Consider the following 24496-nt stretch of genomic DNA (forward strand, 5'->3'; position numbering starts at 1 on the left):
GAAGGAAAACAGAGAGACTCTGCGGCAGCAGCAGGTAGTAATGTCCTTCTATACAGGAGAGGAGCCTGTAGTGCTCTACAATACAGGGGGAGCAGCCTCTGGTGTCATGTTATTATTATACGGGGGGGGGGGCGGTCAGCTAGTGGTGTCCTGTTATTATACAGGGGGAGCAGCCTGTGGTGTCCTACTATACAGGGGGAGCAGCCTCTGGTGTCATGTTATTATTATACGGGGGGGGGTCAGCTAGTGGTGTCCTGTTATTATACAGGGGGAGCAGCCTGTGGTGTCCTACTATACAGGGGGAGCAGCCTCTGGTGTCATGTTATTATTATACGGGGGGGGGTCAGCTAGTGGTGTCCTGTTATTATACAGGGGGAGCAGCCTGTGGTGTCCTACTATACAGGGGGAGCAGCCTCTGGTGTCATGTTATTATTATACGGGGGGGGGGCGGTCAGCTAGTGGTGTCCTGTTATTATACAGGGGGAGCAGCCTGTGGTGTCCTACTATACAGGGGGAGCAGCCTCTGGTGTCATGTTATTATTATACGGGGGGGGGTCAGCTAGTGGTGTCCTGTTATTATACAGGGGGAGCAGCCTGTGGTGTCCTACTATACAGGGGGAGCAGCCTCTGGTGTCATGTTATTATTATACGGGGGGGGGTCAGCTAGTGGTGTCCTGTTATTATACAGGGGGAGCAGCCTGTGGTGTCCTGTTGTTGTTATACAGGGGGAGTGGCCTGTGCTGTCCTGTTATTATTATTATTATTATACAGGGGGAGCAGCCTCTGGTGTCGTGTTATTATACAGGGGGAGCAGCCTGTGGGGTATTATTATTATACAGGGAGAGCAGCTGGTGGTGTCCTGTTGTTGTTGTTATTATTATACAGGGGGAGCAGCCTCTGGTGTCGTGTTATTATACAGGGGGAGCAGCCTGTGGGGTATTATTATTATACAGGGAGAGCAGCTGGTGGTGTCCTGTTGTTGTTATTATTATACAGGGGGAGCAGCCTGCAATGTCTTATTACTTTTTATTATTATTATTATTATTATTAGTAGTAGTAATATCATTATCTGGGAGAGCAGCCTGTGGTGTCCTTATTATACAGAGGTAGTGTCCTGGTATTATTATTGTTAGTATTATACAGTGGGATCAGTCTGTGGAGTCCTGTGGTAGTAGTAATAAGAAGAAAAGGACACCACAGGCTGCTTCCCCTGATAATATTTATTATTATTATTATTATTATCATTCAGAGTGACCTGTGGTGTCCTAATAATAGTAATAATAATACAGGGGGATCAGCCAATGATTTCATGTTATTGTTATTATACAGAGGGAGCAGCTTAAGGGGTTTTGTTATTATTAATATTATAGATGGGATGCAGCCTGTGGTGTTCTATTATTGTAATTATTAGTAGTAGTAAACAAGGGGTGCCTGTGGTGTCTTGTTGTTGTTATTATCTTTATAATACAGGGGGAGCAGCCTGTGGTGTCTTGTTGTTATTATCTTTATAATACAGGGGGAGCAGCCTGTGGTGTCTTGTTGTTATTATTATCTTTATAATACAAGGGGAGCAGCCTGTGGTGTCTTGTTGTTGTTATTATCATTATAATACAGGGGGAGCAGCCTGTGGTGTCCTGTTATTATTATTATACAGGGGGAGTAGCCTGTGGTATCCTGTTATTATTATACAGGGGGAGCAGCCTGTGGTGTCCTATTACTATTATTATACAGGGGGAGCAGCCTGTGGTGTCCTGTTATTATTATTATACAGGGGGAGCAGCCTGTGGTATCCTGTTATTATTATTATACAGGGGGAGCAGCCTGTAGGGTCCTGTTATTATTATTATTATTATTATTATACAGTGCAGGCAGCCTGTGGGCTTATGATGATGAGGATAATAATAGGAAACCACAGGCTGCTCCCCCTGTATAACAATAACAGGAAACCATAGGCTGCTCCCCTGTATTATAATGATAATAACAACAACAACAAGACACCATAGGCTGATCCTCCTATATAATATTATTATTATTATTATTTATTATTATTATTATTATTATTATTATTATTATTATTATTATTATTATTATTATTATTACCAGGAGAGCACAGTCCACTCCCCCTGCATAATAATAATAATATTACTATTTATATTTAGTAATAGTAGTATACAGGGGGAGCAGGGTGGTGGTCATGGTTATTGTTGTTATTATTATTAGTATTATTATTATACAGGGGGAGCAGCCTGTGGGGTCCTAATATTAATAATAATAACCACCCTGCTCCCCCTGTATACTACTAAACATAAATAGTAATATTATCAGGGCAAGCAGCCATATTAGTATGATGCAGGGGGAGTGGTATTATTATTAATAATATAGGAGGATCAGCCTGTTGTGTCTTGTTGTTGTTATTATCTTTATAATACTAGGGGAGCAGCCTATGGTATCCTGTAATTGTTATTATTATACAGGAGGTGCAGCCTGTGGTGGTTGTTGTTATTGTTGTTATTATTATTATTATTATTATTTTAAATATTAACAGGACACCACAACCTGCTCCCCCTGTATAATAGTAACAATTACAGGATACCACAGGCTGCTCCCCTAGTATTATAAAGATAATAACAACAAGACACAACAGGCTGATCCTCCTATATATTATTATTATTATTATTATTATTATTATTATTATTATTATTATTGTTGTTGTTATAAATACCAGGGCACCACAGTCCACTCCCCCTGCATCATACTAATAATAACAATAACAAGACATTATAGGCTGCTTGCCTTGATAACAATATTTATTTGTAGTAGTAGTAGTGTACAGGGGGAGCAGTCTGTGTCCTGTTGTTGTTGTTATTATTATTATGCAGGGGGAGTGCCCTGTGGTGTCCTGTATTATTATTATTATTAGTGTTCACTCTAGCTCCGGCTGTAGGCAGGGCGCTGGAGCTAGAGAGGGCACTTCGGCGCGCGTGCCCTCCCAAAAGAGGGGCGTGGCCATTAAAAAGGGGTGTGTCTATAAGACGTGTCACCTTTTTGTCACTCTAGGGGGCGTGCCCGGCACTTACGGAGACGCGGGGCAGCCCACCAGCGCTGCTGACAGGTAGAATAGATGCCGGGCGCATGCACCCAGCGTCTATTCTCCGGCGGTGACTGGGTCACCGCACATTTACCCACCCGCGGGATACAGCGACCCGTGGGTGAAGACGGCACCCGCAGGCTGTCTTAGCGGTGCTTAGCGTGGTGAGAGCAGGGCGCTTTTTGCCCCGCTAAAACTGCCTATGAGAACGCTATATTATTATATAGGAGGATCAGCCTGTGGTGTCCTGTTGTTGTTATTCTTTTTTATTATTATTATTATTATTCAGGGTGGGGCAGCCTGTGCTGTAATGTTATTGTAATTATTATACAGGGGGATAGCCTGTGGTTTCCAGTAATAATATAATATTATTATTATTATGTTAATAATATTATCATCATTGGTGGAGCAGCCTGTAGTGACCTTATTATACAGGGGTAGCAGCCTGTGGTGTCCTAGTATTATTATTGTCATTATTATACAGTAGGATCAGCCTATAATAATAATAATATTATTAACAGGCCTTTATTACATGTGACATATTCTGTATTCTTACTGATTCACTGAGGATGGACAATTACAGGAGTCACAAGACTGAGAGGATCTTACATCTCACCCTGGAGATCATCTACATGCTGACTGGGGAGGTGAGGGGGTCTGGGGGTGTCACAGTGACATCACTTATATCTATAGTAATAATACAGGGACATGACTGGGGAGGTGAGGGGATCTGGGGGTGTCACAGTGACATCACTTATATCTATAGTAATAATACAGGGACATGACTGGGGAGGTGAGGGGGTCTGGGGGTGTCACAGTGACATCACTTATATCTATAGTAATAATACAGGGACATGACTGGGGAGGTGAGGGGATCTGGGAGTGTCACAGTGACATCACTTCTATCTATAGTAATAATACAGGGACATGACTGGGGAGGTGAGGGGATCTGGGAGTGTCACAGTGACATCACTTATATCTATAGTAATAATACAGGGACATGACTGGGGAGGTGAGGGGATCTGTGAGTGTCACAGTGACATCACTTATATCTATAGTAATAATACAGGGACATGATTGGGGAGGTGAAAGGATCTGGGAGTGTCACAGTGACATCACTTATATCTATAGTAATAATACAGGGATATGACTGAGGAGGTGAGGGGATCTGGAAGTGTCACAGTGACATCACTTATATCTATATTAGTAATACAGGGACATGACTGGGAGGTGATGGGATCTGGGAGTGTCACAGTGACATCACTTATATCTATTGTAATAATACAGGGATATGACAGGGGAGATGAGGTGATCTGGGAGTGTATACAGTGATATTTTGTGTCTCCCTAATACACAGGATTACATAGTGATAAAGACATCTGGTAAGTGTGAGACACACAGCAGCCACCCCCATGTGTCAGGAGGACTGAGCAGGACCCAGAGCCCCATCACGGTGCCTCGACCTCACTCATTGATACATGAGAGACACAATGACCAGAAGATCCTAGAGCTCACCAACAAGATCATTCAGCTGCTGACTGGAGAGGTGACTACTGGGAATGGGACATTATACAGTAACACCAGGGGATGTGTCTGGGTGATGACTGGAGAGGTGACTGCTGGGAATGGGACATTATACAGTAACACCAGGGGATGTGTCTGGGTGATGACTGGAGAGGTGACTGCTGGGAATGGGACATTATACAGTAACACCAGGGGATGTGTCTGGGTGATGACTGGAGAGGTGACTGCTGGGAATGGGACATTATACAGTAACACCAGGGGATGTGTCTGGGTGATGACTGGAGAGGTGACTGCTGGGAATGGGACATTATACAGTAACACCAGGGGATGTGTCTGGGTGATGACTGGAGAGGTGACTGCTGGGAATGGGACATTATACAGTAACACCAGGGGCTGTGTCTGAGTGATGACTGGAGAGGTGACTGCTGGGAATAGGACATTATACAGTAACACCAGGGGATGTGTCTGGGTGATGACAGGAGAGGTGACAACTGGGAATGGGACATTATACAGTAACACCAGGGGATGTGTCTGGGTGATGACTGGAGAGGTGACTACTGGGAATGGGACATTATACAGTAACACCAGGGGAGGTGTCTAGGTGATGACTGGAGAGGTGACTGCTGGGAATGGGACATTATACAGTAACACCAGGGGAGGTGTCTGGGTGATGACTGGAGAGGTGACTGCTGGGAATAGGACATTATACAGTAACACCAGGGGATGTGTCTGGGTGATGACAGGAGAGGTGACTGCTGGGAATGGGGCATTATACAGTAACACCAGGGGATGTGTCTGGGTGATGACTGGAGAGGTGACTGCTGGGAATGGGACATTATACAGTAACACCAGGGGATGTGTCTGGGTGATGACTGTAGAGGTGACTGCTGGGAATGGGACATTATACAGTAACACCAGGGGATGTGTCTGGGTGATGACTGGAGAGGTGACTTCTGGGAATGGGACATTATACAGTAACACCAGGGGATGTGTCTGGGTGATGACTGTAGAGGTGACTGCTGGGAATGGGACATTATACAGTAACACCAGGGAATGTGTCTGGATGAGGACTGCTGGGAATGGGACATTATACAGTAACACCAGGGGATGTGTCTAGGTGATGACTGGAGAGGTGACTGCTGGGAATAGGACATTATACAGTAACACCAGGGGATGTGTCTGAGTGATGACTGGAGAGGTGACTACTGGGAATGGGACATTATACAGTAACAGGGGATGTGTCTGGGTGATGACTGGAGAGGTGACTACTGGGAATGGGACATTATACAGTACCACCAGGGGATGTGTCTGGGTGATGACTGGAGAGGTGACTGCTGGGAATAGGACATTATACAGTAACACCAGGGGATGTGTCTGGGTGATGACTGGAGAGGTGACTGCTGGGAATGGGACATTATACAGTAACACCAGGGGATGTGTCTGGGTGATGACTGGAGAGGTGACTGCTGGGAATGGGACATTATACAGTAACACCAGAGGATGTGTATGGGTGATGACTGGGGAGGTGACTGCTGGGAATGGGACATTATACAGTAACACCAGGGGATGTGTCTGGGTGATGACTGGAGAGGTGACTGCTGGGAATGGGACATTATACAGTAACACCAGGGGATGTGTCTGGGTGATGACTGGAGAGGTGACTGCTGGGAATGGGACATTATACAGTAACACCAGGGGATGTGTCTGGGTGATGACTGGGGAGGTGACTGCTGGGAAAGGGACATTATACAGTGACACCAGGGGATGTGTCTGGGTGATGACTGGAGAGGTGACTGCTGGGAATGGGACATTATACAATAACACCAGGGGATGTGTCTGGGTGATGACTGGAGAGGTGACTGCTGGGAATGGGACATTATACAGTAACACCAGGGGATGTGTCTGGGTGATGACTGGAGAGGTGACTGCTGGGAATGGGCCATTATACAGTGACACCAGGGGATGTGTCTGGGTAATGACTGGGGAGGAGACTGCTGGGAATAGGACATTATACAGTGACACCAGGGGATGTGTCTGGGTGATGACTGGAGAGGTGACTGCTGGGAATGTGACATTATACAGTAACACCAGGGGATGTGTCTGGGTGATGACTGGAGAGGTGACTGCTGGGAATGTGACATTATACAGTAACACCAGGGGATGTGTCTGGGTGATGACTGGAGAGGTGAATGCTGGGAAGGGGACGTTATACAGTAACATCAGAGGATGTGTCTGGCTGATGACTGGAGAGGTGACTGCTGGGAATGGGACATTATACAGTAACACCAGGGGATGTGTCTGGGTGATGACTGGAGAGGTGACTGCTGGGAATGGGACATTATACAGTAACACCAGGGGATGTGTCTGGGTGATGACTGGAGAGGTGACTGCTGGGAATAGGACATTATACAGTAACACCAGGGGATGTGTCTGGGTGATGATTGTATCACTGTGTGTGTCTGGTTCCTATAAGGTGTCAGGATGTCACTGTCTGTCTCCATGCAGGAGGGGGAGTATATAGAGGAACACAGGGGTCTGCACAAGGACGTGATGATGGAGAATCACCGGACCCTCACATCACTGGGTAAGAGGAGACTGTAATTTATTGTACAGGGGAGAGCAGGTATGGGGGCCTCCTATATACACATCACCTAATAATTACATATATACAATGTACTCAGACACTATGTGTCTCCTACAGCTGGTTTCAGTAACAGAAATACCCCAGAGAGATGTCCCCATCCTCTCTATTCCCAGGATTGTACAGAGGAGAATCACGGGATTCCACAGGAGCATCAGGTAGATGGGATTTAGTGTTTTACCAATTTACCAAAGTGACTGTCACTATATGATCTGTAGAGAAGTTGCGTTTGTCTTATACACTGATATTATACTGTTTACACTCAATGAAATCCGACTATATAAATTTATGGTTTATTTAGGGTGAATGAAAACATAAAAAAGCAAACCCAGTGCACCTTGTGGTTACATGCAATAGATAACTGCAACAAGTTAAAACTTAAGTCCAGTCTGTCTGCTAGATGTTCATAGTTTTGTGCAAGAAATTATGGAATTTCTGTACAGTCCTTTCCAATGTAAAATACGCAAAAAGATCAACTAATCACATAAAGTAATAAAACACCTAAAAATATATTGGATGCTATTATAGCTTTATAAGCCGGAGAGGACCTTTCGGGATTTACTATAAGAAGCTTCCCATATAGAACTACATATCGGGTACAAAAAAGAAAAAACTGTTTATTCTTTTTTTTAATTTTTGCAAAAAAATAAAGTGGCTGGGAGAAACAGGTGTTTACTGCTGGGGTGTGGGGTTATATTGAGGAATTTTTATGTACCCCACATGGCTGGAAGATTGACTAAAAGAAAAGAACCGTGCAAGTTCCCTATGACTATTACTATCTGACATTGGACATATCTCAATACTCCTAATGGAAAGAGTGCTGGGTTTGTTTTCTATATTTTCATTTGTTTGTTTAGGGTGGTGATCACGTGTTTGAAATCTAGCTGCACCTGGTTTTTGAGCGCAGGTGTTACACATTACTTCACACTTGTATATTTAGGGTGAAGATCTGACTGATATTAAGGCAGAAGATACACAGGGAGAAGAGACATATGTGACTGATATGAAGGCAGAAGTTATAAAGGAAGAAGAAGAGACGTATGTGACTGATATAAAGGCAGAAGATACAGAGGGAGAAGAGACGTATGTGACTGATATGAAGGCAGAAGTTATAAAGGAAGAAGAGACATATGTGACTGATATAAAGGCAGAAGATATAGAGGGAGAAGAGACGTATGTGACTAATATAAAGGCAGAAGATACACAGGGAGAAGAGACATATGTGACTGATATGAAGGCAGAAGATATAGAAGGAGAAGAAGAGATGTATGTGACTGATATAAAGGCAGAAGGTATAGAGGGAGAAGAAGAAACGTATGCGAGGGGTGATCAGCAGTGTAAGGAGGAGGAAATCCCTACAGATATCAGCACAGGTAAGTAATAAACTCTTATTACATAAGTCACATATTCTCCTTGCTCAGTCACTACAACAATGTCTTACCCTGCAGCCTCCTCTATCAGTACAAACTAATGAGGGAAATGTATGTGACCAGTGGGGGAGTCAGGAGCCATCATCCCCTATTATACTCCTGCTTTTCCCCTCACATCATAACATTGTGTGTTACCAGCCCAGACATCTGGGTTACCAGCCCAGACATCTGACCAGTCTCCTCCCCACACTCTCTGGTGTATCTAATACATCAGGTGCCATCAGCCCCTATTATACTCCTGCTCACTCCCTCACATCATGTCACTGTGTGTTACCAGCCCAGAGAACTGACCAGTCTCCTCCCCACACTCTCTGGTGTATCTCATACATCAGGAGCCATCAGCCTCTATTATACTCCTGCTCTCCTCCTCACATCATGTCACTGTGTGTTACCAGTGCAGAGATCTGACCAGTCTCCTCCCCACACTCTGTGGTGTAGCTCATACATCAGGAGCCATCAGCCCCTATTATACTCCTGCTCTCCCCCTCACATCATGTCACTGTGTGTTACCAGCCTAGAGATCTGACCAGTCTCCTCCCCACACTCTCTGGTGTATCTCATACATCAGGAGCCATCAGCCCCTGTTATACTCCTGCTCTCCTCCTCACATCATGTCACTGTGTGTTACCAGTCCAGAGATCTGACCAGTGTCCTCCCCACACTCTCTGGTGTATCTCATACATCAGGAGCCATCAGCCCCTGTTATACTCCTTCTCTCCCCCTCACATCATGTCACTGTGTGTTACCAGCCCAGAGATCTGACCCGTCTCCTCACTCTATCTGGTGTATCTCATACATTAGGTGCCATCAACCCCTATTATACTCCTGCTCTTTCCCTCACATCATGTCACTGTGTGTTACCAGCCCAGACATCTGACCAGTCTCCTCCCCACATTCTCTGGTGTATCTCATACATTAGGTGCCATCAGCCCCTATTATACTCCTGCTCTCCCCCTCACATCATGTCACTGTGTGTTACCAGCCCAGATATCTAACCAGTCTCTTTTTCACACTTTCTGATGTTACCCACACAGCCTACTATCATCTCTCACCAGTGGCCGTAGTATGGGCTAGTGATAACTCATATTACTTGGAGGCTATAGTTGTTGCTCACATGCTACCAAAATACACTAGACGCAGGATACCTTTCTGCCCGCTGACAAGATCACCATGTGGTTAGGGAACACGTCATAAGGAAAAGGGGACACAGTGGACTTTTGCAGATAAAGACTTCTCATTCTGGGGGCGTTGCCTGGGAGGCATCCAGAGTGGACGTCTGTTAGCTGGGCCTACTGACAGGCATCTGAAATATACCCCTTTTCGGGACCCCTTGTGCATATTGGTGGGGACTCCCAACAGGTGCCTGCCCGATCCGTTATCTCAATCTATTGGGGGACCAAGAATACAGAGCCGCGAGACACTTCATGTGTCTTTGTGCGGCTAGCGGCCTGTTCACCCTGTGACTGGAGTGCACTGCTACCACCGATTGGGACCTAACCCCTTGACCCCTGCCTGCACGCTGCTGTCAGTGGCGCTACTACTGGGACCCCGCCGCTGCCCCCGCTCACCTCTGTCAGTCCCGGCAGTGAAGTACCTTGTGAACAGCCGGGATCCCTGACCACACGTGGCTGCAGTCCTCCCGAGGTGTCTGGGCAGCCGCTGCCGCTGAACATCTTACTCCCTGCTCCAGTGACCCCCGCTGGATGAGCGTCGTGGTCCGCAGCTCTGGCTGGAGTGGCGCTCTCTGAACGGCTTCTGGAGCTTCCTGTAGCTACTCCCTCCTCTGGCAGCCATTTTGCAGATCAGCGGGAAGTACAGAGGGCTGCTGGGAGCATTCCAGTAAAGTTCCCCTCCGCTGGGGATAGGATTTCCCTCTTCAAGTCCACCTCTCATAGTTGTTTTGGGGACCCCTAAGGTGAGACCAGAATACCTGCACTCCATATATCTCTAAGGGGATTGATGGCTGAAGACGTCCGACACATGTACCTATCCATGTAGCTGCTATTACTATTTGTAAACCCTACACCTGATGTTGCATAACCTGGATCCTACAAGCTGCTGTGGCCATATCTGCTCACTGCTATGATATATATCTTTTTTTTTCTTCATCAACCTCTGCCATTGTTCATGGGTGCTCCTCTGGATTTGAGTCTATTCTACTGGGTGCGCTCTCCCAAAGACAAAGACTCTGTCTCTGGTCATACATTATCACATATAGAAACCGTTGTAATTCCTACACCGTTCACCTGATTTGGATGTAATTACCCTCAAATTAAATCTGAAAGTCTGCAGTTAAAGCATATCTTGTTTGTTTCATTTCAAAGCCATTGTGGTGGTGAATAGAGGCCAAAATATGAAAATTCTGTCAATGTCCCAATATTTATGCACCTGACTATACCTACCAATACAGATTTTACATCCTTGGAGGACAGACTATGTGAGGTTCTGCACTCAGAGGTCGCCACACTTAAGACGGAGTTGGTGCATCTGGGGTCTCATGTTATAAACCTTGAAGAACGTGGGGAGGCGGAAGACACTTTCCAACATGCTTTGGTCGACACTCTGAGGTCTCAGGGCATGGAGATCCAAAACCTGCGTGAACACTTGGAAGATCTTGACAATAATGGACACAGAAACAGTCTGAGGGTTCGGGGCATTTCTGAGGATATCCCTCACCACGGTCTTCAGGATTTTCTCACTAAATTGTTCAACGAAGCTCTTGGACAAGATCCCAATGAATCCATCACTTTTGATAGAGCTCACAGGGTACTGCGTCCCAGGGGCTTGCAATCTTATCTTCCACGAGATGTCATTTGTCGCCTGCATTATTTCACACAAAAGGAGGAAATTCTCCGCAAACTTCAGAATTCAGATGGCTTGAAGTTTGATAACCAGCCCATTCAAGTGTTTCCAGATCTCTCCTGGCATACCCTACAAACCAGACGCCATCTGAAACCGTTGAATGATACACTACGATCTCACAACATTAAATACAGATGGGGTTATCCATTTAGCCTCACAGCTATCGATGAGGGGAAGATGTTTACCCTGCACTCTCCTGAAGATAGTTTCCCCTTCTGCTCAAATTTGGGAATTGCATCCGTTCAAGTTCCAGAGTGGCAGTCTACTCAAACTCGCCTTCTACCACCGAAAGCTCCCCCAAAAATGCCTCCTTTTCAAGATGCGGGACGCTCTCCTAGATCTCGGAGACGACAACACCCCTCGTCGCCATCATCTACGGCATCTCCGGTCACAGAGACTTGATTGTAGGACTCTCCTTGTCCTTATTTTCATTTTTGCTTGTTCTGTAGCCCTGAGTATCCATGTATCAACCCTATATTGTTTATTTGCCAAGACTCTCATGACACTATAGTGGTCTCTGTGGGGAACTTGACCTGACAATGTAGCTCCCCTGTTGGATGTCTCTTAGCCTTTGATCTCCTCAGATTAGTTTAGGTCCCCATTTGGTTTGTGACTATAGTGTTTTATACTGTGTGCACTTTCAACCATCTGTTGTAATTGAACTATTGCAGGCACTATTCTGGTTGCATTACTGGGGTCCACTGTGGCCAGAAGACCCCTCCTCTTTAGGGCTTTAGATGTCTTTGGGGTTAAATTATTGTAATTTTGATGGCTTTTGCTGATGTTGATTATATATTAATCTAAAGTTCTTGGGTTTACAAGTTTTCTTTGTAGTGAATGTGCTAATGTGTGTAGTTTTTCTTATAATATGTACAGTTATTCCACTTTGTGTCAGTGTTTGATCAGTCTGTCCCCTGTTGCCCTCTTATACCGCCTACAGTGGTCCTGAGCCTAGCGGTGGGACTGGTTTCCTTACCACTATGCTGCTCAGGAGCGGTATTTTATTGATTCTATTTTCTTGTTTCTTGTATTTTAATCTCTGTTTTTATTTCTCTGTTCTTTATGTCCCTTTTTTTCTTTTCCCTACTATTATATATGCCTCATATGCCAGGGTATGGATGGATTGTGTTAGTTCTATTTGCTATACTGAATTTTTTTATTTTTCTCTGCCATATTTGAGATAGTTACAAATTACTATTTTTATGTGCGCTGCCTTTTGACCAAACTATATATGTCTGATGGCTACTCTAAAGGTGCCCACACACATAGCGATGTGTTCTCAATCCCACAATGTGTACGATTTCCCCTGAACTCTCCCCAGGCAGCTCCCCGGCAGTCGTGGTCATGATTTGGAGTACAAAATGTCCAATCTGACTAAAATCTATCGTGCATCCAGTGCATTGTGTCCCAGATTGGCAAATCTGCCCTACAGCACGGCAGATCTGAAGATGAGAGGTACGACGAGTGGGGATGTGCATCGTGATCATGAGTGGAAATTCACGACTTGGCCATATTCTACACGATTTGTCCTCCGGATTCGTTGAAATCGGCCATATCGGGTAAAAAATCGCTATGTGTGTGGGCAGCTTTAATATTGTCTCTATTAATGTGAAGGGCCTCAATGTTCCTGAGAGACGGTCACGTTCATCACGTGCGTTACGGGACTTAAAAGCAGAAAAGGCGGACATTGCCTTTCTACAAGAAATGCATTTTAAAGTGGGCGCTGTTCCGTCTTTCAGGAATAGAGACTTCCCATGTGGATATTTTTCTGAACCATGTTGGCAAAACTCTTGGGGTAGCAATTCTGTTTGCTCGACCTATCTCTATTACAGATATTGTTTGTCATCAATTGATCCCTGGTCAAGTAAAATATTTGCCCAGGCATTTACTTTTGTAAATGTTTATGCCCCAAATACGGCTCAACCAGTTTTTTTTATAAGGTGCTTAACCTATTCCAGAGACATGCTGAGGGTATAGTGATCTTTGGGAGAGATTTAGAACCCTTTTTCGACTAACACAGATATTCAGACAAGCTTCATCGTAAGGTTAAGAAATGTTTACATGAACACCAGTTGACGTTTGGCACATTCAACACCCTTCCACACAGGACTTCTCTTGTTACTCACACCCCCATAAGGTCTTTACTAGACTTGTTTACCTTTGTATCTCCATTAGATTCCTTCAGCTGGCTATATCTTCCACAATAGGCCATATTTCCTGGACAGATCATGCCCCATTTCATTGATAATTGCTTTACCGACTTCCAATTCTATATCTTATAACTGGCGTTTAAATGAGCTTATACTCCAAGACTCATATTGTAGACAACAGATTATGGAGGCGCTTGATAATTATATTCTTATGAATGATATCCCGAGCACGTCTAAAATCACAGTTTGGGAGGCACATAAGTGCGTTATACAAGGGAAGCTTATACAATTAGGGGCATTCTTGAACAAACAGCATCTAGCTTCCAAGGATGACTTGCTATGGAAGATTCGGGCTCTTGAACTCCTTCTCATATCCTCTCCACTGAAGTGTTTAAATCCCTAACAGATGCCCGTAAGGAACTAAATTTGCTAATGTTGGGGGCCATCAAGTTGGACACCCGGATATGCCATAGCCGATATTTTCTTTGGGGCAATAAACCAGGCAAGATGCTGGCTAAAACTTTACAGGCCCAGCGTGCAGCTACATTTGTTGCTCAAATAAAGTCTAATTATGGGTCTGTTTGTAACTACACAAAGGAAATAGCGGCTGCTTTTCAATCTTATTACTCCCAATTATATAATTTGAAGGACCCGGTGTCGGAAGTAGATGTGCAGTCTTGGAGGAACACTATTAAAGCGTACCTGACAGGTGGGACTGCCTACTCTCTCTGTGATGGAGATAGAGGCGTTAGAGGAGCCGTTTACCTCGCTTGAGCTGGAGGGGGCTATAAAATCAACTCCGAGTGGTAAGAGCCCGGGCCCAGATGGTTTCTCCATCAGATATTATAAGACATTCTGTGAAATGTTATCATCTTTAATGCTTAGGGCTTTTAATGAAGTTTCTGACCAGTCGCCCTTTTCCTCCCAGTCTCTTCTGGCTCATATCTCAAATATCCCTTAAGAAGGGAAAGACCCGGCTCAGTGTTCCAGCTACAGGCCCATCTCCCTGTTAAATGTTGACTTGAAGCTTTTCGCTAAGCTCATGGCCAATCATTTCAAGTTGCTTCTTCCTACCCTAATCCACTCGGACCAGGTGGGATTTGTCCCTGACCACAAAGATATTAGATTTAATTCACAGGCCTCTTGTCAGAAGACCCCAACCATTCTTCTCTCAACAGATGCGGAGAAGACATTTGATAGAATGGATTGGAACTTCTTGTTGGGTATGCTGGAACATTTAGGTCTGGGACCGAAAGCATTCCAGAAAATCCGGGCTCTCTATTCAACCCCTTCAGCTCATGTGAAGATCAACGGAGACCTGTCAGAACCTGTTCTGATTGCTAATGGCACTCGTCAGGGCTGTCCTTTATCTCCACTGGTTTTTGTGTTACGCATGGAGGCCTTGGCGAGGGCCATTTGGCAACATGATTGGATTACGGGGCTAAATGTTGGAGATAAGGAGCACAAAATAACTCTATTCGCAGATGACCTCCTGGTGGTAGTAACTAATCCTTTGACATCTATTCCCAGCCTTCTGACTGAGTTCAGGCATTTTGGAGTCTTATCAAATTTTAAGGTTAACCTATCTAAATCAGTAGCTCTCAATCTGACAATGGATCAAGCCAGCCTCTGAGAGGTACAATCCACATCTCAGTTTTCATGGCATCAGACACAAATTAAATACCTTGGGGTGTTATTACATAGAGATCTGTCCCAGACCTTTTATTCCAATTCCCTACCCCCCCTGTTGGCTAGACTTCAAACAAATCTTTCAGCCTGGCGCACTAAGAGGATTTTGTGGACAGGGAGGATAAGTGTCATTAAAATGAATATACTCCCCAGAGTTCTATAACTTCTGCAAACACTCCCTATTGCAATTCTGCACTCCTGGGTCACAGCACTCCACTGCATAGTCAGAGACTTTGTATGGTCAGGTCGTAAGCCCCGCTTTAAGCACAAAATCTTATATAGAAGTAAGTCTAGGGGTGGCCTCCAATTGCCCCATTTCCCTTCGTACTATTATGCAGTCATGCTTACGAGAATTATGGAATGGGGCAGATTATCGGACATTGAAGCCGCTTCTCTATCTACGCCCAATTCGGAGTTACCTTGGCTCTCACCCCCTACTAGGCCATACCATTTCTTGCTGGTGTCGCTTACGTTCACAACCACTTCTTTCTCCCACCCCTTCCCCTCTTACTCCTTCATTTGGGAATTGTTCTTTCCCACCAGGAGTTCAGAAGAATGCGTTTCAGCTTTGACGATCACATGGGATCCCTAAGGTGAGCCAATTGCTAGAGACTTCAGGTATTCTGAGCTTCCCTTCGATTCAAGCTAAATGGGATCTACCCAATAAAGAGATGTGGAGATATCTTCAAATTAAGCATTGTCTTCAGAAATTAGATCCCCCCCCCCCCCCCATAGGAAGACTCCATTTGGAAATGTGTACTTCTCAGGCGTACCCCTCACACTCCCTGTCCTCTATTTATAAAATTTTGGTAGACCACACTTTTTCCACTAATCCCAAATGTACTCGTGATTGGGAAATAGATTTACGGGGTTTAGTGGGAGAAGATGATTGGCAAGAGATTTTCAAGAATACATTCTCTAGCTCCTCGAATATGCTGGTGATGGAAACACACTATAAAATTATTTCCCGCTGGTATCGCTGCCCCAGCTTATTAGCTAAAATGTATCCTTGAGTCCCAAGCACGTGCTGGAGATGTAAGATAGCGGTAGGAACTCCTTTACACATTTGGTGGGAATGTCCCCTAATCCGGCCTTTTTGGAGTAAGGTGATAGAAACAGCTAGTTTCATTCTCCAGGAAGATTTACCTTCGTGTCACAGTTTTTGGTTGCTGAATCTTCTTCAGAGACCCCAAGCACAATATAAAAAGACACTTCTTAGACATATACTGAGTGACACAAAGGCAGTTATTTCAGTGCACTGGAGGTCAACTTCTATACCCACTATGACTGAATGGTGTTCGTGCTTCGACCATTATATGTCTATGGATGACCTTATACTCTCTTTGTCAAACACCCACCAGGATTTTACAACAATATGGTACCCATGGCTGACTTATAAAGAATCGGAGCAATATAAATCACTGTGGGTTTGCGGGAGAGGCGCATAGAGACTCGGGAATAGTTCTCAGCTTCCCTACATTAGTATGGCAGAGAGAGAGAGATTTTTGGTTATAATCTTATATATTTTATTTGACTATGGTCATTTTATTCTCAACCCTGGAATAGAGGTTTCTTTTTTCTTTTTGTCCCCCATCTATTCATTTCTTTAGTTTTTCAATAGTTTTGATTTATGATATTCACAAAAGAAAAAATACTGACCGAATGATGGGATTTGTGTAAGGTCTACTCTATGTCGTATTTGTTCTGCTTTGTCTCATTGCTCTTACTATTCTATTTTATTTTTATGATATGCTGTACTATCTGTCTTTTGTGTTGGTATTCAATAAACATAATTTGCAAAAAAAAAGACTTTTCATTCTATACTGCAGTAGAGTCATTTCCATCCACACTACTCTCCTGCATTTAGACAGATCCAGAACCCAGCACTGATAGAACAATACTTGGGTGTGAGACTTCCTTAATCTGTGGATCTGGTGTGCACCGCAGCAACCAATTACTGCTGGCAGCATCTCCTCATCTAATTGCCTTCGGCAGCGTCTCCTCATCCAATCACCGCATGAGACCTCCGTGCCTCTCCGATCTCCAGGCTCTCCATCAAACATCCTACTTGGGTGCTGGTGGGGCCGGGCCCCTCCAGCAACCTGTACTCCACCCCTGACTCCTTCTGATAGCTCTGTGCACGCAGGAGGATGGGGAAGTTGACACTGCCTGGGACATAAGCGAACTGGAGTTCTACACCTGGCTGAAGCTGGGGCTGCAGCTCAGGCTAGAGGCAGATTACATTGACCTGGTCAGGGGCTCCCAGTAGGAGGAAGGAGGTAACCACTGCCCCAACTGCAATCTACCCTTACCTACCTCTCCCTAGTACTGCCCCAGCTTTTGTCCTGTCCCCTCCCTACCCCAGTACTCCCTGACCCTAACTCCTGCCTTGCCCCCCCAGTACTGCCCCAGCTGCTATTTACCCTTACCTCCTACCTACCCCCAGTACTTCCTGCCCTAGTCCCCTCCCTGCCCCCAGCACTGTCTTAGATGTTGTATGCTCTTACTACTCCCAACACTGCATAACCCTAACCCCCTTCTACCCCAACTTCTACTTGTCCCCACTACTATCCAAGCTGCCACCCCCAGGAATTTCCCAACTGCTTCCTGCCCTTAGCCCCCTCTCTTCCCAGCACTGCATTTGATGGCTATGTAAATCAAGGTAATGTATTTACTGTATAAGCATTGTCTGTACGTTTAATATTAATGTGACTTTCCATAGTGTACAGAATGTGTAGGCCATGTGGGGTGTTCTCACTGCATATGGGGAGCTCAAAAGCACAAATTGTGATGGACCCAGAAACTGTAGAGTAGGAGCTCACTCAGCACGATCACTGGATGAGCCAGAGCATTATGACCACCTACCATATATACTGTTGTACCTGAGTGGAGGAAGATATCTTTTCATGCAGGGTGGGGTATCATGTACTGGGAATTGTTGTGGCTATCTCAGTTTTCTGGCACATGAATGATATATCTATATCTATTGATATCGATATATTTTGGTGCCAGTTAATAATTTATATAATACCGCAACATCTGCCCATTTCCTGGTAATTTGGGGACATTCACCATAGTCTGTATTCTAAAAGGAATATTGTAAGAAACATTAATATTTCCATATGTATTTTATTCCCAGCAGATGGATGTAGCAGCTGGAATGTCTCAGAGGATCATCTTGTTATAACTCAGAATTGTGAAATTGACGATGACATCACTCGTGATTCCCCAATTACCCCAGTTATGCCTCCAGTACTTCACAGTGGAGATATATCACCTGATCCCTCTGATCATGGGGAGTGTTCTAAAAACTCTGATATTGGTGCATCTGTTACATCTCGTAAAGTAGATACAATATTTCCCTGTTCTATAGATTCCAAATGTTTTACACAAAACACAAAGCTTATCACCCATCAGCCAAGTGATAGGCCATTTCCATGTTCTGAGTGTGGGAAATATTTTAGCTATAAATCAAGTTTAGTTATACATGAGAGAACTCACACAGGTGAGAAACCATTTCCATGTTCTGAGTGTGGGAAATGTTTTACACAGAAATCAGAGCTTGTTATACATGAGAGAAGTCACACAGGTGAGAGACCATTTCCATGTTCTGAGTGTGGGAAATGTTTTACACAAAAATCAGATCTTGTTAGACATCAGAGAAGTCACACAGGTGAGAAACCATTTCCATGTTCTGAGTGTGGGAAATGTTTTGCAAAGAAATCAGATCTTGCTACACATCAGAGAAGTCACACAGGTGAGAATCCATTTCCATGTTCTGAGTGTGGGAAATGTTTTATACAGAAATCAGATCTTATTGTACATCACAGAAGTCACACAGGTGAGAAACCATTTCCATGTCTTGAGTGTGGGATATGTTTTACAACTATAAACGGTCTTGTTAGACATCAGAGAAGTCACACAGGTGAGAAGCCTTTTCCATGTTCTGAGTGTGGGAAATGTTTTACACAGAAATCACATCTTGTTACACATCAGAGACATCACACAGGTGATAGGCCATTTCCATGTTCTGAGTGTGGGAAATGTTTTATAGTGAAATCATCCCTTGTTAGGCATCAGAGAAGTCACACAGGTGTGACACCATATCCATGTTCTGAGTGTGGGAAATGTTTTACACAGAAATCAGATCTTGTTAGACATCAGAGAATTCACACATTTGAGAAACCATTTCAATGTCCTGAGTAAGTGGTGTTAGTCAGATGATACTTTGTGTTTGCAAGTGAGAATATTTTATCTATAGTACCTGAGTAAGCATAGTATTTCTCCTGTCACAGACTCTTCAGTGACCTTTGCACTTTTCTTTTTTGTTATAGCCTCATTCAGTTACTGTACTAATTGCATTCTTGTGTATTTGTTCATTTGCTTTTGAAACCTGATAAACAAATTCTTGCAAAAATCCTTCCCCCCAATTCACATTTATTGAGTGATGATTCCAGGTTCCCGGAGGACTATGAGGCTATAAACTGACTCTGACTGTGAGCCGCATGTAATGTGGGCACAATTCTTACCCACTGCCTCCATCACAATTCTCTTGGCGGTATCCTGAGTCAGACCCTCACCGCTCTCCACTGACTAGATCAGCCATCATGGCCAGCAATGGCAACTTACACCTACCCAATACCTGACAATGACATGGAATGGCCAGAACTCCTATTAGCATGTACTTGCATCTATACACCCACATGTGGACGCCCAGCTGAGATGTAGTCACCATTTCGCTCAAGTTATGAGTTTAAGATATGAGCACCTCACAATCACTTATTACTTACACCTATTACTAAGTAAGAGGCTGGTACACAATGAGGACACAGCAATAGTGAGGCATAAGGACTGTCCTATATGTGGGGGCACCGGAAGCAGTTGCATTATGGGTATATTAGTGTCTTTATAAGACCGTGCTCGCTCTCTCTCTTATCTGAGCAAAGAGGATGCTGCAAGGATCTTTTTCAAAGTTACTTTTGTGCCGATATTTTTATACAGGTTGAGTCTCCCATATCCAAAATGCTTGGGACCAGGGGTATTTTGGATAACGGAATATTCCGTAATTTGGAATAATTACATATCATAATGAAATATCTTGGGAATGGGACCCCAATATACACACAGAATGCATTTATGTGTTATATACACCTTATACACATAGCCTGCAGCTCATTTTATACAATATTTTCAATAATTTTGTGGCTCAAGCAAAGTTTGTATACATACATGAAATAAATTTATGTTTCATTTACACCCAATACACACAGCCTGAAGGTAATTTTATACCATATTTTTAATAATTTGTGCCTTAGACAAAGTTTGTGTACATTGAACTGTCAAAAATCAAAGGTTTTATTATCTCAGTCATGCCAAAATTATTTCTGAATATTTGGATATGGGAGACTCAACCTGTATAGGCTTCATTGTAGTTTTATTTTTTATGACATCACTTTATATTCTGACTTCTCTTGTCAGGATGCGGCCTAAGATCGGCCGCTGCTCACCAATGTGCCGGCTTCCCCTGATCTTCCTGATGGTCAGTTGCTGGGTGGTGCACTAAGTATTCTCCCCGGGGTCTGCTAGGACTTCCTTCTGTGCGTTCTGGTCCCGTGGTGGCAGTCATGGGCGCAGCCATGTTGGTCTCTATCATCTGACTAGTCCCTCATCCAGTGGTAGCCTTGCCAGCTCTCAGCTGACTCTCTCCAATGGATGGCTACCTAGGGGTATAAAGCAGGATTCCAGGTAACAGGAAGGAGCCTGTTCAACTTCGTTAACTCTCCAGTGACTGTGGCCCCTACATTGCTCCAGGCTTCATGCTGAGATATTCTCTGGTGCTTCTCTGCCTTAGGATCTCCAGTGTGCTCGTTCCACTCTCATGCTGATTTCTGGTGTTCAGCTCTCAGGCTGATTTCTGGTGTTATATATTTCAGCTCTAACGCTGATTTCTAGTGTTATATATTTAATCTCTAATGCTGATTTCTAGTGTTATATATTTCAGCTCTCAGGCTGATTTCTAGTGTTATATATTTCAGCTCTCACGCTGATTTCTGGTGGTCAGCTCTCAGGCTGATTTCTGGTGTTCAGCTCTCAATCTGATTCATCAGTGTATCCTCTACGAGTTGTCTCTAGTGTATCATCTACGAGACATTCTCCAGTGATACCCTTACATGCCATCCTCCATTGTACCCTCCTCGAGTCATTCTTCAAGTACATCCTCTACGTGTCTCTCACCAGTGTATTCTCTATGTTATTTCCCAGTGTGGGTAGTTATCTTTCTCTACCCTGCCACCTTGTCATTGCTAGTTTCCGGGTACCTGACCAGAGGGCTGTGACCTGCCCACTTGGTGCAGCAAAGCCAAAATACCAATTCAGTGATCGCACTGAGCCAAAACAAATGTGGGTCCCAGGGACCCCTCTACTTAAAAAATCTGGGTCCCATCTAAATTAGGGTTAGCTGTAAATCTAACAATTTAGCAGCTACATTCCATGAAGCATGTAGCAGGTGACATTGGCCCTGGTAGGAAAAAAAAATACAAACAGTGACCCCCACAGGAAAAAAATATATAAACACATTGGCCCCCACAGGAAAAGAGATATAAACACATTTTATCACCTGGTGCACACAGAAGTGGGCCCAACATACACCCTTGGTGGCCTGGTGCAGGTCCCGGCGGCTGCACAGCGTGCGCTACAGCACACTTGCTCTGCCTCGGGCCAGCCCGGAGCACCAGTTACACACTTACTGGAGGATGTCTTCACTCCGGCTGCAGGGGCCATCATCGTCACATCAGTCCCTGTAATGCCGCTGCCGCCAAAGTGGTCCGCCTGCTTTTTATTGTCTGCAGCCAATCACTCATTTAAGGGAGAGCCAGGGATTGGCCGCAGCCAAAAAAGCGAGTCCCTGGTCCTTGATACCGGGTAAAATACGCACTGTATCACTGCTAATTGGTGGGGTCACTGGGGAAAACCACAAGTGGGTTGGACTCCGCGCCTCTGGTCAGGTCTCGCCAACACTTGGATCTAGCTAAGGAGGAAGACACACCTACCTCCACCTCATCTGTGGTCACTCCACACCATAGCACCCCGACTTCCAGCCCTTTTTCCGAAGTTCCCTGTGCTTGGTCGTGACATCTCTGTTAAATATATTTGCAAAAAAGGACGTGGCCATGGTGGCATCAGAGTAAGATGCAGGTCTGTGGCCTCTCTGGCTAAACTATGATTACATCATCCTAGTGCTTCTGGCTTGACAGTCTGAGGTCCATGCTGGTCTCCTTGTCTATGGTGCCTCTGGTGGTGGGTCCAGTGTGTGGCTGCTGCGTTGAGCCGGGTCTTGTGTTGCTTCTCCCAGGTCACGGACTGATGGTTCTTCTGGCCACATGTTCCACAACCAGAGTTCCTCTATTGCCATGGGGTTGTTGCTCCTGGGAAGCTGTTGGCGTTGGAGTCAGTGAGGGCCTCTGTCTCCGCTGTCAGTTGCTGGCCCATCTCTGGCCGTGGGGCTGAGTTCCACTAATGGCTGCTGCTTTTTTTCTGCATTTGCAGTGACTGTTGGCCTGTGGACCCCTATTTACACGATGCCTTCTGTCTCCTACTATGCGGAAAACCAGCCATGGTGCAGCTAAATTAGAAAGAAATGCCCATACTTCACATACACCCATGGGGTGCATTACTCCAGGCACCTTTAGGCTTTACAGATGTGTCCTCCTACACAGACACCTAGCGTTAATACACCATGCGGCTTGAGACTCCCAGGTTCCATGCTAAGCGACTTACGCCGAGTGTCTTTTTTGCATCCTTTTCACCAGAATATCCGTCTTAGTCACAAATGGTCGCGACTATCGATTTCATGAGAGTGCGCTGATTCATTTGATGTGCGACACTTGTATATCTGTTTGCAACAGAATCTGTATATGAAGCACAATGGTCCTTGGCATGAAAAAATGGCCACTGCCGCTACATTGTAGCACTTTGTATACAGATCAGACTCCGTTGCACACAGATATACCAGTGTCACATATCAAATAAATTAGTAGACTTACGACTAATGGATTTTCACATGACAAAGGGGCCTATTTACACTGCTCATGTAATATATCTGTGTACAGCGCACTCCTAGTGCCTCTTACTATAGGGAAAACCAGCCACACTGCAGCTGAATTAGAAAGATGTGCTTGTTATACGTCTCATACTCCCGGGGGTGGGGGGAGCCGGGGGGTGACCATGGGCGCTACTTGGTTTGGGCCAGTAACCATCACCTGATGTTATTACTCTGTTACACCGGCCGGTCTTGTGGTATTCTTAAGATACTCACCTGGAATATTTGGGGTATGATAAAACAGGAATATGTGGACGTATATATTCATTCAGCAACTCACAAATATATCCATGCTTATGTTATTTTATTATCCTGCACTGCAATGTAGGGCATATAGAAAATCACTGAGAATAAATATATATATGTTGTGCGAGTTGCGTAAGGCCACAGAGAGCAGCCATTTTGTTTTATATCTTCGCTAAAAGCATGTTACATGATGTACTAAAAAGTGTACAGAATAGTGTTTTATCTCTGCAGGTGTAATCAACTGCGGAGATATGTGTAGGCTGAACCTATAGCAATAAGAATTACAGGTTTAAAATGTATAAGTTATAACGCACACAGAATAGCTGACAGGAACAGGTCTCAGTTTTTATATAACAAATGAACTATAACTGAGATAGCATTTACCTGCAATAAGTAGAAAGGAAGGTTAAATGGGCGACCATGTCAGATTTCTACACGGAAACAATAAGATAACACGGAATTATGTCATTATTATGTCTAAGGCAGAGATAGCCAATAAAGACTTAGTTATATACAAATATTTGATTGGACTAATTGGATGTATAAACAAAGTTAAGGTATAAATGTGAGCAGAGAAAGAGGGAGGGGGGAGCAGTCAGAGAACAGAGGAGAGAGCACAGAACGAGGGTCGGGGGTGCCGTTACGTATGTATGAAGTATTCGCTGACTGCTATCCTGTACTGGGTGTCACAAATTTATTTTACAAGTATTCCCTATTGCTGTTGGTATAACCTATGTTTTTGTTGTATTTGGCAAAATATATGTATGA

At 44.4% G+C, this 24496-nt stretch overlaps 1 protein-coding gene across 2 annotated transcripts; it reads left to right on the forward strand.

Moving 5' to 3' along the window:
* Nucleotides 1-24496, forward strand: LOC148454264 (uncharacterized). 2 transcript variants are annotated; one of them, XM_088461145.1, is made up of 7 exons: nucleotides 1-34; nucleotides 3610-3735; nucleotides 4446-4634; nucleotides 7118-7196; nucleotides 7314-7411; nucleotides 8194-8626; nucleotides 18524-24496. In XM_088461145.1, the coding sequence occupies exons 2-7, from the start codon at nucleotides 3658-3660 to the stop codon at nucleotides 19588-19590; spliced, it is 1944 nt and encodes a 647-aa protein (XP_088317271.1). In that variant the 5' UTR covers nucleotides 1-34; nucleotides 3610-3657; the 3' UTR covers nucleotides 19591-24496. The 2 variants fall into 2 exon arrangements, with proteins under 2 accessions (XP_088317271.1, XP_088317272.1); XM_088461146.1 differs by having other exon boundaries at nucleotides 18-34; nucleotides 3657-3735.

Source organism: Taudactylus pleione, unplaced genomic scaffold (genome assembly GCF_031769625.1).
Source record: "Taudactylus pleione unplaced genomic scaffold, aTauple2 ptg001020l, whole genome shotgun sequence".
NCBI classification, from domain to species: Eukaryota; Metazoa; Chordata; class Amphibia; order Anura; family Myobatrachidae; genus Taudactylus; species Taudactylus pleione.